Source organism: Epinephelus fuscoguttatus, linkage group LG1 (assembly GCF_011397635.1).
Source record: "Epinephelus fuscoguttatus linkage group LG1, E.fuscoguttatus.final_Chr_v1".
In the NCBI taxonomy this organism is placed as follows: domain Eukaryota; kingdom Metazoa; phylum Chordata; class Actinopteri; order Perciformes; family Serranidae; genus Epinephelus; species Epinephelus fuscoguttatus.
In genome coordinates, this window is record NC_064752.1 from 19,564,759 (window position 1) to 19,577,714 (window position 12,956).

General features: G+C 40.3%; 1 protein-coding gene across 2 annotated transcripts in view; it reads right to left on the minus strand.

Annotated features, from left to right (window-relative positions):
- The window catches only part of arhgap9 (Rho GTPase activating protein 9), a 69,658-nt gene that overhangs the window by 43,078 nt on the left and 13,624 nt on the right, over window positions 1-12,956 (minus strand). For both annotated transcript variants that reach the window (XM_049577293.1, XM_049577285.1), the window contains exons 3-5: window positions 6,711-7,049; window positions 4,105-4,303; window positions 3,540-3,940 (exon numbers count right to left, since the gene is read on the minus strand). In XM_049577293.1, the coding sequence (XP_049433250.1) occupies window positions 3,540-3,940; window positions 4,105-4,303; window positions 6,711-6,932 (822 nt within the window). In that variant the 5' untranslated portion in view covers window positions 6,933-7,049. The remainder of the gene's footprint in view (window positions 1-3,539; window positions 3,941-4,104; window positions 4,304-6,710; window positions 7,050-12,956) is intronic.

The window sequence follows — 12,956 nt, forward strand, 5'->3', positions numbered from 1 at the left end:
TTGTTGTCTGTTTAAAAAAAACTATATATATATATATATATATATAGTTTTGTATATTTACAAAATTGTATATATATTTTTTAAATTATTATCTTTTTCTTTTTTTATATTTATGTACATATTTTTAACATTATTCATTATTAATTTATTTATTTTTCGTTTTTGTCTTTTATATCTTTAGGCTGGTCTGGCTTTCTCTCTCTGTTCTTGTTGGTTCTCTGTTACATTGTTGATGCTTTGTGTGTCTTATTGAATATCAATAAAAATACCTTGTTTAAAGAAAAGAAGGATGGAGGCTATTGTAGCAGCATATTAATGCCCATTGTTTTTGTATGAGATGTTCAACCAATACTTATGGGCATACTGCTCAGGTGTCCACATACTTTTGGCCATGTAGTGTACAAATTAAGACAGAAGTGCTATCAAAACAGCCTTTAAAATATGTAAATCGGTTGGTTTTATCTCTTCAAATTCAAATGGGATTTTGCCCGCGGAGGACAAAGATTAAATCTAATTTAAATTCATCATCAGTGTGGCAGCGCAAAAAAAAAAAAAAAAAAAGGGCTGGCAAAAATGAATGGTGAGAGAGTTTTCTGGATGAAAAACAGGGCGTTATGACCTGAATGTGGCTGCAATTATACTGCTCACTGGTATTAAAGGCTTGAACGACAAAGGTCCTCAGAGATAGAGAGAGAGAGAGGGGCAGATACAGAAACAGACAGCGAGGTTAGAGAGAATGAGAAAGATTTAAAGAAACAAAAAAAGAACTGTCATTTCCACTGAGATCACAGACATCCAAAGTCGGAAGTCACCGGTGCATGCACGCTTCAGTGGAGGCAAAACTGGGCTGTGGGAGCTTCCCTCAGCTGAAAGACAGATAACCTTCAGTACTTCTCTCGACAACAACTCTGCCTTGTGTAATCCCCTCTGATGTAATGCAGGGAAGCTCCGACGTCACCACAATGCTAACTTGATTGCTGCTGTAGGAGGATTATTGAGGTCAAGTACAGACGTAAATCAAACAGAACCTCTGCTGCCACAGCTGTACTCAGATGTCTGGTAAATATGCACAAGGTCGTTTTCTTTTCTTTTTAATCGGTTTTATAGTGTTATTTGTTTCCATCTGAAAAGCTTTTCCAATTGACTGAGGTTAAAGAAACGAAAGGCAAAGACCTATAGTTTGCAATTTGTTTCTTAAGTTACACCCTGCACAGTCACAAGGCCAACTACCAACTGGTTTATTACAATTTGGGCGTTATGACCTGTGAAGCCATGAGATTAGAAATTTTTACCTATTATAGGAAGTCAAAATTAATCTAATCCCACACTTCCTTTAACTGCAGCTACATAGGATGGAATTGTTTGGCCTATTTTCTTTAATGTTCTTCACTGTTGTTCATACTATTCAGTATCAATTTTGTGTAAGCTGGAATCGAACCCAGAACTTTGCGATTATACGCACTGTAAGCACTCAGCTACCAATGTACTCCTGTTTTGGCCCTCTAACATTTTCCAATAAGTACCTGCTGACTATCAAATAAAAATATTTGCTTAAACCTGTAAAACTTCAATAACTGTTAACCATAGTGGTAGTAGGTTCAACTGAGGTTGTCGGTTGCAGTATTTGATGTAGAGTACGTACATCCAAAAACCTTTGGTGCTGGATAAAGTGCTGGATTAATGTCTTTAGTTTCTTACTTGCTTGCTGTTAACTCATTTCAGATGGACTGTCTGTACAGCAACATGAAATCAAGCTCAGTTTGTTTCTGATGTTGTTTATGTGTCATTACTGTTGTGTCTTGGTCCAAGCCACTTTGTTTGTTTCCCATTTACAGAGCCACAGCTGTGTATGGACAAAGCGTACACACAGAACAGACAGTTGGCGGACCAGGAGAAGGTATTTGCAAAATTTGACAAGAAGTGTATTGGATTACAATCGCAGACTGTGCCCTAAATGTAGTAGAGCAATCTAACAATCTAACAGTGTGTGTAAAATGTGCAGTGACAAGGGAAATGCACGTGATAAGTTACAGAACAAGAAGATGCAATGAGACTAAAATATTTTTTCGAACTGTGCTGGTGTGCAAATGCATAAAATACTTGACATGACGACTGCTGGCTACTAGACATGGATGAGTATAAAATGTCACTGCGTGTTTTTCACACTCTGTTAGACTGTTGGATTGCTGTATTACATTAAAGGTACAGTCTGCAATTGTAATCCAATACACTTTTTGTCAAATTTTGCAAATACCTCCTCATGGTCTGCCATCTGTCTGTTCTGTGTGTGTGTGCTGTGTGTCCATTCACAGCCCTGGCTCTGTAAATGGGAAACAAACGAAGTGGCATGAACCAAGACACACAACACTATGTCGACTACTCTCCCACTTCCACGTCCTCTTACATGAGGAATGAAGCTACACCATGACAGTAATGACACGTAAATAACATCAGAGATATTACCAGAGCTTCTATAGGAACTCTGACAAGAGGGGTGTATTTGTTTGGGTGTTGAGTATCAACTATCTTTCTCCAGAGTCGCTGAATCCACCTTTGATTTACAGATCATTGGTTGGACGTCTATGTCAGTTATTTTGTGAAAGGCGTTTGTCTCACTGGGCACCAGGTTTACTCGCACACAGCTGATATGAACATGTCCAAATCTGGTTTAAATGAAGGGAAACTCTGATATTTGTCATTCTGGGCATCATGACCATATTTTTGGTCATTATGACTACTGGTCACTGTGACTTATAATTTTGACTCAGCACTTCTGTTGTACAGATTTTGGAAACATGGATTCCGGCTCAAATAACATTGATAGAGAAAAGAAGCGTGAGCTTTCTGCACCTTTCCAAAAAACATTAATTCAACATGAGGGGCTCAATGAACTAACTAGTGGTGAAGAAGTCTGACTATTGTGTTCCCTCATGTCGCCTGTGTCTTAGCTAAAAAGTTGCACTTGAACACACCACAAAGACTACAGTCAATGGTCAACTAACATGTATCTTCAGTGCCTGCAGGAGAGGAACTAACTCTCCATACCTGTAGACAGCAGTAGTCTGTATTCATCATTCAAAAAGGGAAACCGTCAGGACGGACTCAAGACGCTAGTTAGCACATTAACAACATAATCTGATGCTGACAGAACAAAGGATATTTAACGTGTGACAGCTAATAATAACACAAATAATGTGGCTAAATGGCTAAAAAAAAAGAATCGTCTTACCAAATATAATAAGTTTGTTTTGAGCTCACGCCCTCTTGACTTTACTTGTTTGTTTGCTGTCTTCACTTCCAACAGTGCAGGACACACCGCAAAAACTATGGCAACAAATGCTCAGTTGCATTAAATCATCTCAAACACCAGCAAAAGTTAACACAGAAAGTGGTCCTCTTGAAATTAAAATTTACAAATACAATGGTAACACCTAGGTTTACAAATACAGTACAGAAATCCCCTGTCAGTGTGGCCCTGCTGAGTGAACCAGATGTTTGAGTAACATCTGTTGGGGTTCGTAGGTCTTGCCTCTTCTTACCTGCAGATGGTTGTTCTTGCCAGAGGCTCCCACCATGTCCCACTGGCTACAAGACTTCTTGGGCACCCTGTGGTTGGTGTGGCTGCTGAAGCCGCCACCCACCTCATCGTATGGGTTCTCGTTCACGTTTTCAGACAGGTTGCTGGAGCTCTGGCTCCGAGTGATCATGGGGACCACCCTGGGGTTGTGTGGCCCAGTCTGTGATGATGTGGAAGATGCGGGGGACCCAGGGACCATGAGGTGGCCTGATGGAGAGGTGGGTGAGTTGGGGGTAAAGGTGAAACCAGACCAGAGGGGCAGGGTGGGGAAGCGGCCTCCGCCCATGCTGGCATTGTCCTCCTGCCCCTGGAAGGCACTGCTGGAGTTGAGGTTTTCCATGGAGCGGAAGATGGGTTTGTTCACTGAGAGAGGAAGGTAAAATAAATAAATCTACACAGAACATATTTTCCTTCTATACTCAAGAGAACATCAACATACATGTTTGTTATTTTTGTCTACACTTATAATACAAAATTAAACTGAAAAACACACAGCAGCTGTCTTCTCAGACTCTCTCACACTTTACCTTGACTCTGCTCATTATAGGTGGTCTGTTTAGGGGTGGGAGAGAGTGACACCCTCGGCAGTATCCTGAGGTTGGAGTTCAGCGAGGCAGACACAACCAGGCGCTGCGGCGAGGGCATCGGTGCAATAGGCACCTCTGTCACATACGTGGCAGGAACATACAGTGGCTTTGTTTTACTGGCCGCTCCAATCCGCCGCACCTGTCAAAGAACAAACAGATTTCCAAACGCTTTTTCTATTTTCGCCCTCATAAATCCACTTAGTTCAACCAAGCGTCCACCAACACAGCTGTGGCCTGGAGCCTGTGCGGAAATGTGTTGCGCTACAGTTCCTGTTACATCCATCAGACACGAAAAACCCACAACTTCTCTTTTGAAATACGTAGGTAATATTTTTTACACAGAACTCTATGGTTTCAATGGTTAAAGTCACCTTTTGTGATGTGACGCATGGTGGTGATTTGATGATATACAGTAGACTGTGACATCATGGATATGTGTCAACTGTCACAGATTTTGGAAAAAGTTCAATTATACACACATCACATGTACCGTAGGTACAAAACCACTGGAATACAGCAAAGAGGAAAGGAGTTAATGCTCATCTTAATTTGACAAAGATCTGACTGTAGTCAAAATATTTAAGTAAATAATTTCTCAATTTGAATTGTGGTATAAAATTCAGTGTTTATCGATACTGTCCACCCCTGTTTGAGAGTGTGTGCACTTGATTGACAGGTATCTTACTGTTAGCCAATCTCCAAAATAGGGCCAAACTAACAATAAACTGATCCTAACAAGTGTTTCCTGTGTAGGCAACAAAGTTATTAAAGTGACAAATAGTATTTTTTGTTAGTTTTATTTTTATGTTGTTTTCAATTTTGGTTTATTAAGTTTAGGTTCAGTTAGTTTTCAGAGTGGGTTTGCCTATTTCAGTTTGCTCCTGTATTGTTTTGAAATGATACGTTTTACTTTAGTTTTTATTAGTTTCAGTATTAGTTTTTTTTTTTTTTTAATTTTTATTATAATCCATCCATCCATCCATTTTCATCTGCTTCTGCTCTCAGCGGGCCAAGCAAAGCACCCCAGACATCCCTCTCCCCAGCAACACTTTCCAGCTTCTCCTGGGGGACCCCAAGGCGTTCCCAGGCCAAATGAGATATGTAATCCCTCCAGCATGTTCTAGGTCTGCTACAGGGCCTCCTACCAGTTGGACGTGCCAGGAACACCTCTAACAGGAGGCGCCCAGGAGGCATCCTGATCAGATGCCTGAACCACCACAACTGACCCCTTTCAACGCAAAGGAGCAGCGTCTCTACTCTGAGCTCCCTAAGGATATCCAAGCCCCTCACCCTATCGCTAAGGCTGAGCCCAGCCACCCCACGAAGGAAACTCATTTCAGACTATCCACAATCTCATTCTTTCGGTCACTACTATTATTATAATGTGAGAGGTATTTGTCAGGTGCAAAATATAAGAGGGTCAGAATAGATATTACAATACAAACACACTTTGTGAAGGCAGCTGACTCACAGTCACTCTATAAATATTATTATAATATATTATTATAACAATTTATAATATTTTATCTTATTTTATTCGTCAGCATACATTATTGTTTCAGTTAGTTTTAATTTTTTTCTAAAGTCTAATTTTTAATTTAATTTCAGTTAACTAAAAAATTTTTTTCAGGGGCGCCCAATGGCTTAGTGGGTGGCGGGGTCCCATACATGAAGGCAATATCCTTGCTGCATGTTATTCTCTCTCTCCCTCTCTCTTCCCCTTTCAAAATTAGACTGTGAAAAAGCCAAAATAAAATCTTTAAAATGTTTTTTTTCCACACCTAGTTTTTAGTTTTGACTTAGTTAACAATAATAAAATTGGTAGGAAAATCCTGATATAGCTTATTCTACTCTATTACTGTCCAAAAATTGTAAAAACAACACCACCAACAACAAAAAACACCAACACTGCAGTTTATTTTAAGTCGATCCCACGTACACTGGACTACGATTGGTGAACTCAAGGCACCAGCTCTCTAGCATGTAGAGCAGCCTGTAGTTTTCTCCATTTAAAGAGGACTCCTTCGTACACTGCATCACATTTTCTCCACTGGTAGGGCACCCAGGAGGCCCCTTTATCACGTTTCCCTGCACACTAGGAAACCATAGATGGCATTTTATCATGTTTTGTTCTCATAAACCTACCCAAGTACACCAGTGCATACCGCTGCTGTAAATACAAGCTTGCCCACTAAATCCGTCACTGAAAACAGTCCTCAACAAAAAAGCCATACAGTGCCAAGTTGTTTTAGGAACTCATTTAGCTTCAGGAAAAATTGAAGTTCATATGTGTTACGAGTTTTTTTTTTAGTTTTTTTTTTTTTTTTTTTAGAGATTTACGTTTTCAGTACGAACATGTGATCTTGGGGATAAAAGCCACAATCAGGGTATGGAAGTTGGAAAGTATTGAAAAATTAATGCAGAATATTGTCAATGTTGCTCTTTCCTCAGAAACCTATGGAAGGCTGTAGATGCTATGTCCATGTTTTTCTAAAATCTTCGGTTTAACTGACACTAGACAAACTATAGATGAACTGTTTTCTTACCTGCCACCAGTCACTGTTGGTCTTTTTCAGGAGAACAAACCGTTCGCCCTCCCTGATGCAGACCTGCCGTCCATCAGCGCCACGGTAGTTGTAGTCATACTGGGCCTCGAGGACCACTGTACCACTAGGGACACCACACACTGTCATGCCCCTGGGGCTCACCACAGGTGCTGCAGAAGACTGCTGATGCCTCACAGAACGCCTCCAAGTCCCAGACAGCATCTCTCTCCACAGTCCTGTTCAGCAAACTTTCCTGGAAGTGTGCGGATGGTTGATACTGGTCATACAGGTTGGGTTAGCACAGGGCAGGTGAGACTGGAGCCAGGTCAGTGCCATGTTCTGAAACGGAGGAATAAATGCACAGAGAGGTGCAGAGAGAGAGAGGAAGAGGGAGATTACTGAAGCTGTCAGAGAACAATGAAAAACGGTCACCTGCCTGTGTGCAGGTTCAAAGGGAGAGAACAGGAATCCTTTTAGTACTAAAAATGGAAGTTTGGGTTAATCTGGGGAAAATCACCAACATGTATGACAACATTAGAAAACTAAAACACTTTTGTAACATCACCCTGTAATTTGGGGAATTTGATGGACATCTTTCACTATTTTCTGGCATTATAAATCAAATAATAAACAGCTTGTTCCCTCTCTGGTGAAGTGTTAGATGAGAGGATTGACACCTCTCTCGCGGGCTGTCAATCAACTTCCAAAGCTAACTCTCTGCCAGAAAGCAAACAAGCATATTTCATAATGTGTTGAACTTTTGCTTTGACCAGTTAACTGAGAACATCATTTTGAGATTAATCATAATGAAAACATCTTTAGTTGGAGCCAGGCCTGGAATTTTCAAGTCTAGTTGTCCTCCACAGTGTAATTTTAATTTAAAATGAGAATGCTGTTGTTCAGTATTAATAAAGCGTTCTGTGTCTATTTCTGCTGCTCCGTCTCGCCACTCCGAGTGCTTAGAGTGCACTCTGCCACTCTGAGAGTGTATTGCTCTGTTTAACTGAATGGTACATTCCAACAGTGCTCCAAATTAAAGAACGGTCCAGCTTGTGCCCCAGTGCGCTCTAGTGTTCAGAGTGACTATTTATGAACGCACCCAACTATTGGCCAGTCAACTACTAGATCTGTGCATTGGCAAGAATCTGGCAATACCATACATATCACAAAACAGGGGTTATAAAGTTTATTTTGTCATGCAATCAGAACAGTGGGATCTGTATTTGCATTTATCACAGCTCTTGTAATAGCCAGCATCATAGCAACACTTTTGTGCAGTCTGAGCAAAGGAATTAAAACTTGCCTTGATCAGTAATAAAAATGAAACTTTATTTAAAATACATTTGGACGAATAAATAAGGGTTATAAACTCAACATGAGTAAAAGTGTATTGCTCCCAATAGACACTCTAGCTGGTCAATAGTCTTTTGAAACTTTGCGCTTTAAAATAATGTTATCTGCAGAAATGGTCTCAGATCCCCTTATTATTATTAGCTGGTCGAATTAACATAATCAAAATGACCATCCTCCCAAAATCTCTTTTTTTGTATCAATGTATTCCAATATAATTTTTTTAAAAAAAAATAAAAAATACCCAGAATAAGAAAGCACTCTTACAGAGACCCAGATGAGCAGGAGGAATGGGGTTACCAAATTTTCAGCTCTACTATTGAGCGAGTAATTTAAGTCAAAAAATGACCTCCATTATGGCTGAACATAGAAAGGACATGTTGCTCCCCATCTTCTTTATTATTCTCAGCTCTACCCACTGTATAGTAATAAAAAATGAAATAAAAGCACTTCCATAATTCTTTAACACAAATTAGGAGTATAAAACAATGTTAAACAATTCAAATCCAACAGTGTTTTTGGGAGTCGATACAGTATCACAAAACATAATATTGCAACACTCGAGTATATTGATATTTTCTTACACCCACATGTACTAACACTGTTGACAGGGTGAACTTGACATGAGAGGGCAGAGGGGCAGGGCGGGAAAGAAAAAACCAAAACAAGCACACAGCGGGGCACCGAGGCCACAATGGCCAATGGGCATACAGCTTTCAGAAGGGCACTGAAACCAAGCAGGGGGGCAAGGCCACAGTTGCAGCCAGGTCTCATATATACAGTATATGGGACTGAAATACTCTGCTAATGTGTCAAAGTAGGGCTGCGACAATTATTTTCATTATTGATTAACCTCTTAATATTTTTTTCATCAATGGATTCATTATTTAGTGAATAAATTAAAACTCAAAACGATATTTATGATAATATAAAACAAAGAAAAGCAGCAAATCCTTGAATTTCAGATACTGGGATAAATTAATCTGATATTTGTGCTTGATGTATGACTCAAACGATGAATGGATAGCATTAATTTTTGGCAGGTCGACTAATAAATTAAGTTATTCAACTGTTTCTGGCATAGACAGAGGCAACAGATTGCTCTTGCCAATATATGTAAATGAATGAAATAAAATTCCACTTTCATATTTAATGTGTTTGGCAGACATGGATGAGGATAAAGTGTCACTGCAGATATGTGCACACCACCACTTTTCTATTGTCCTTTCATCCTGGTAGAACTAAGAGACACGTGCGAGTGAATAACTCATGTGTTTGGAGGATGTAAGGAGCGCAGTATACCCAAAATAGCATCTGTCTCCTGCTCTCCACCTGAGCCAGCATCCCCAAGCTAAACCCCTGCTCTACCCAGCCAAGACCCGCTTACATAAGAGAACATCTAACTTTCTGCCAGACACATAGCGATACAGCCTCGCACAGTGCACGCAACCACCCACCCCCACATGCACACGCTTGCGAATACACACACAACACAAAAACATCCCTAGGCACCTAGCAACAGTGCTTCAGTCACAGTCAGACCCAACCCATCTCAGTCTGGGTGAGAAGAGGAGAGGCAGCAAACAAGAAAGAAAATTAATAGAGACATGCACATTTACTGAGGACTCAGGGGGGGCAGAGAGGAATCAGGGACTGTAGATGGACAAGACAAATAAAAGAGGAAAAGTCTGTAAAAGAGCAGACAGTCAGGACTAGATGGGAAAATAAAAATTAGAGGAACTGAGATGTGGATGAAGCTGGATGGAGCTGTGAGCCCTGTGAAGGCGATGGAAGGGAGGGCAGGGTTCGCTGGCTGAACCTTGATAATCCCACTGTTATTAAAGCACAGGAATGAATCTGTGACCCCCACCGCTACAGAGAATTACAGTAAAATCCCTCAGTACCAGCATATGGGCTGAGGCACTGCATGCCTGACTAACACTGGCACAGAGGAGTGTTTCCAAGGCGCTTCATCAAAATGTCATGAATCAGAATGAACGCTGTTCCACATTGGGGATATGTAAATACAGTAGACTAGACTGACGTCTGCTGAGGTCTCTTTGCTCACATTAGTGAACACAGCTGCAGATAGCCACAACACATAAATAAACTTGTACACCAAACCATCTCTTTGTGTGCTTGACCACATAATTTGTATTTGTATTTTACAAATGTGTTGGCTAGACACCCAAAGAGGTAAAAAGACAAGGAACCAATGAGAGAATCAGATGCACAGAAGTGTATTTATTGTATAGGACAGAGTGTGTGTGTGTATTGTTATGTGTGTGGAGCTTGTGGTCGTGTGATTAAAAGCAAGACTATGTAAGTCTTGTTGAATAAAGGCCATGGTGACGTCTGTGGGATAATAATGCTAAAATGCAGCGGAACTGTTGCGTAGTAGAAAGCAGTCATAAAGTCGGTGAAGTCATTCAGTGATGTCAGTTATGCAGCAACAGCTTCCTGCATTCACCAACTCCTCAGATGGTCCCAATTCTTGAGTTAGGAAGTCATTCTTTCAACTTCAGTGTGTTCATGAGCTTTGAGTCATAATGTAGTCTCGCCACCAGACAATCAGAGATCTCCGCCTTCTGATAGTCTGGGGACACTCCTTTCTAAAGTGTGTTTAACACACCAGAGAAAACGGCCAGCTCCAAAGCAACGCCTCTTGCATTTTTGAAAAGGACATGCCCTCCCGGAAATGTGCGCTCCCCTTTTTCTCGTCCGCAAGGCAACAAACACACAGAGAGCTTGAAAATGGATGCCGAGAGATTTAACTTCGCCTTATGAAACGTGTGCTCAGTCCACAAGATTGTGGAAATGAAGGACTTACAGTTTAAAACTTTTAACACAGTCGGACTATGTTTACGAGCACAAGAGTTCAGCGAGCCACCTAAGGACCGCCCTGCAGATTTACTATTGGTTCTGCAATGTAGGGAGTTTTTTTAAACTCTGAAATTGTATCCGCCCATCTAAACACAAAATCAGGGAGAAACACATCAGTCTTTAGTTAAGCAAAGCGTCTAACGACTGACTTGTGAGTCTAGTCGTAATGTGGAAACAAGTTGCTGCTACAAAAAAGATGCGCTGTATTTATTGCTCAGAGCACTTTCACAAACATTTTGATAACAGTCTGAAGTGATTTTGTCCCAAACTTGTTGCTGCAGCAGACAATTTCCTAAAACTACTAAAATATTGCTTTACCTGATTTGTTATCAGGATAATGCTTTTAAGAATTTTTTTGTCACTAATCGAGGTCCCATTACGTGCACAGCTACTAACAGTTACAACCTGATACCACATTACAAATTAATTATGTGAGCAAAAAATTGGAATGGAATACACGATTGAATACAACGTTTATTACCATCAACTTTATTTTTGTCTGCCATGTTTCTGCATATATAAAGTCAACTTGGCAACAAGTGTACCAAAATTTATGCTGACTTTCTGAGTAGTTGTTCTGACCAGTCAGGAACTGATATTGGTGATTCATCTGACACACCATGAATGCCTTGCTAACATTAGCTTACATTAGCCACCATACGCTACAGGTCAAACCAGACCAAGTACAGCTGTAGCAGCAAAACACGAGCAAAACGTGTGAATGTGAGTATTTTAGCAAGAGTGTGTTTTATTGCTTCTGCATTAAACCTAGTAAGAAGCAGAATGTGTGGGGGTGTTTTTCAAACCTTCATAGTCTTGCTTTAAAGATTATGTATGGGACATTCAGAGCATTGATAAAGTAGTAAACCACAGTTTGCTTTAGGAAAATATAGTGGAGTACTGGTGTCCAGAGCAAAGAATATAGTCATGATACCTGCGTGTAGTGCTGTAATTTGAGCTTCTCTGCGGTTTGTTGTGGTAGGCTGCATGCATGCATGTTAGTGCATGTGTGTATCCTGATTAACTTGAAGAAAAGACTCCTGCACACTGTGCAAAGCTTTGCCTGATGAAAGGTCTAGTCACCGAAACATTGCAGCATTGAAATCATTTTATTTTTGCAAGTCAGACAGTGTGTAGAGTCTTTTCTACAAGTTTTATTCTTCTCTTCCCTCTCCTACGCACCTGTTTGGAAACAGGTATCGTATCACTTTAAGGGAAATAGTATTTATAGTTTTGTATCCTCATTAACGGCACTTTGCACTGTGCATGCTGGGCAGTTACTGCTGATACTGGGACCACGTTGTCAAGGGCTCATAGCGCCACTCCCTGGGTAACACCATTAGCCCCATGAGAACTGTTGCTGTTGTTTAGCACCATTTAAGGAGTTAGCGTTGTTAGCTGCTAGCTGCTGGCTCAGCCGCCTTCATGTTGAGAAACATGTTCATACAACTTGTATGCTCTGATTTTCACATAGAGTCACCTTAAGGCCAAGCTCTCACACTGGTAAACAATGTTAAAATAATTGTCAGGAAGTTTTTTAGTTGTCAGCACAGTCTTCTGGTGTGCAGCAAGCCTGTGTTACATTTTTGAAAATGCCCTTACTCACTGTCTTCACTTGCAGTTTTGACTTGTTGTTGTTATCTGTGTTTATGACAAACTAGCCAGTGCTATGAGGTGTATATAACATGTACCTGTACACTGTATATGTGAAACTGAACACAGCAGCTGTCTATATTTGTAATATTGTGCTGTATTTGAAATTATTTAGATGAGTTTCTCTTGTTTGTGTGAAACAGAGAATGCTTGTGATGCAAAACACATTTCAAAGTGCAATCTTATCAAATCTCATCTAGTCTAAATTAAATGCCACTGAGGCTTTGCTCTGGGAAAATTTTACTAACAATAAAGTCCTGGGACATTTTTATATTGATGAGCTGAACTAGAATTACTGTATCATTTTCAAGTGCTCTAAAACCCTCTTCTAAAATCTGCAGCTGAACTCAGAGGGACACA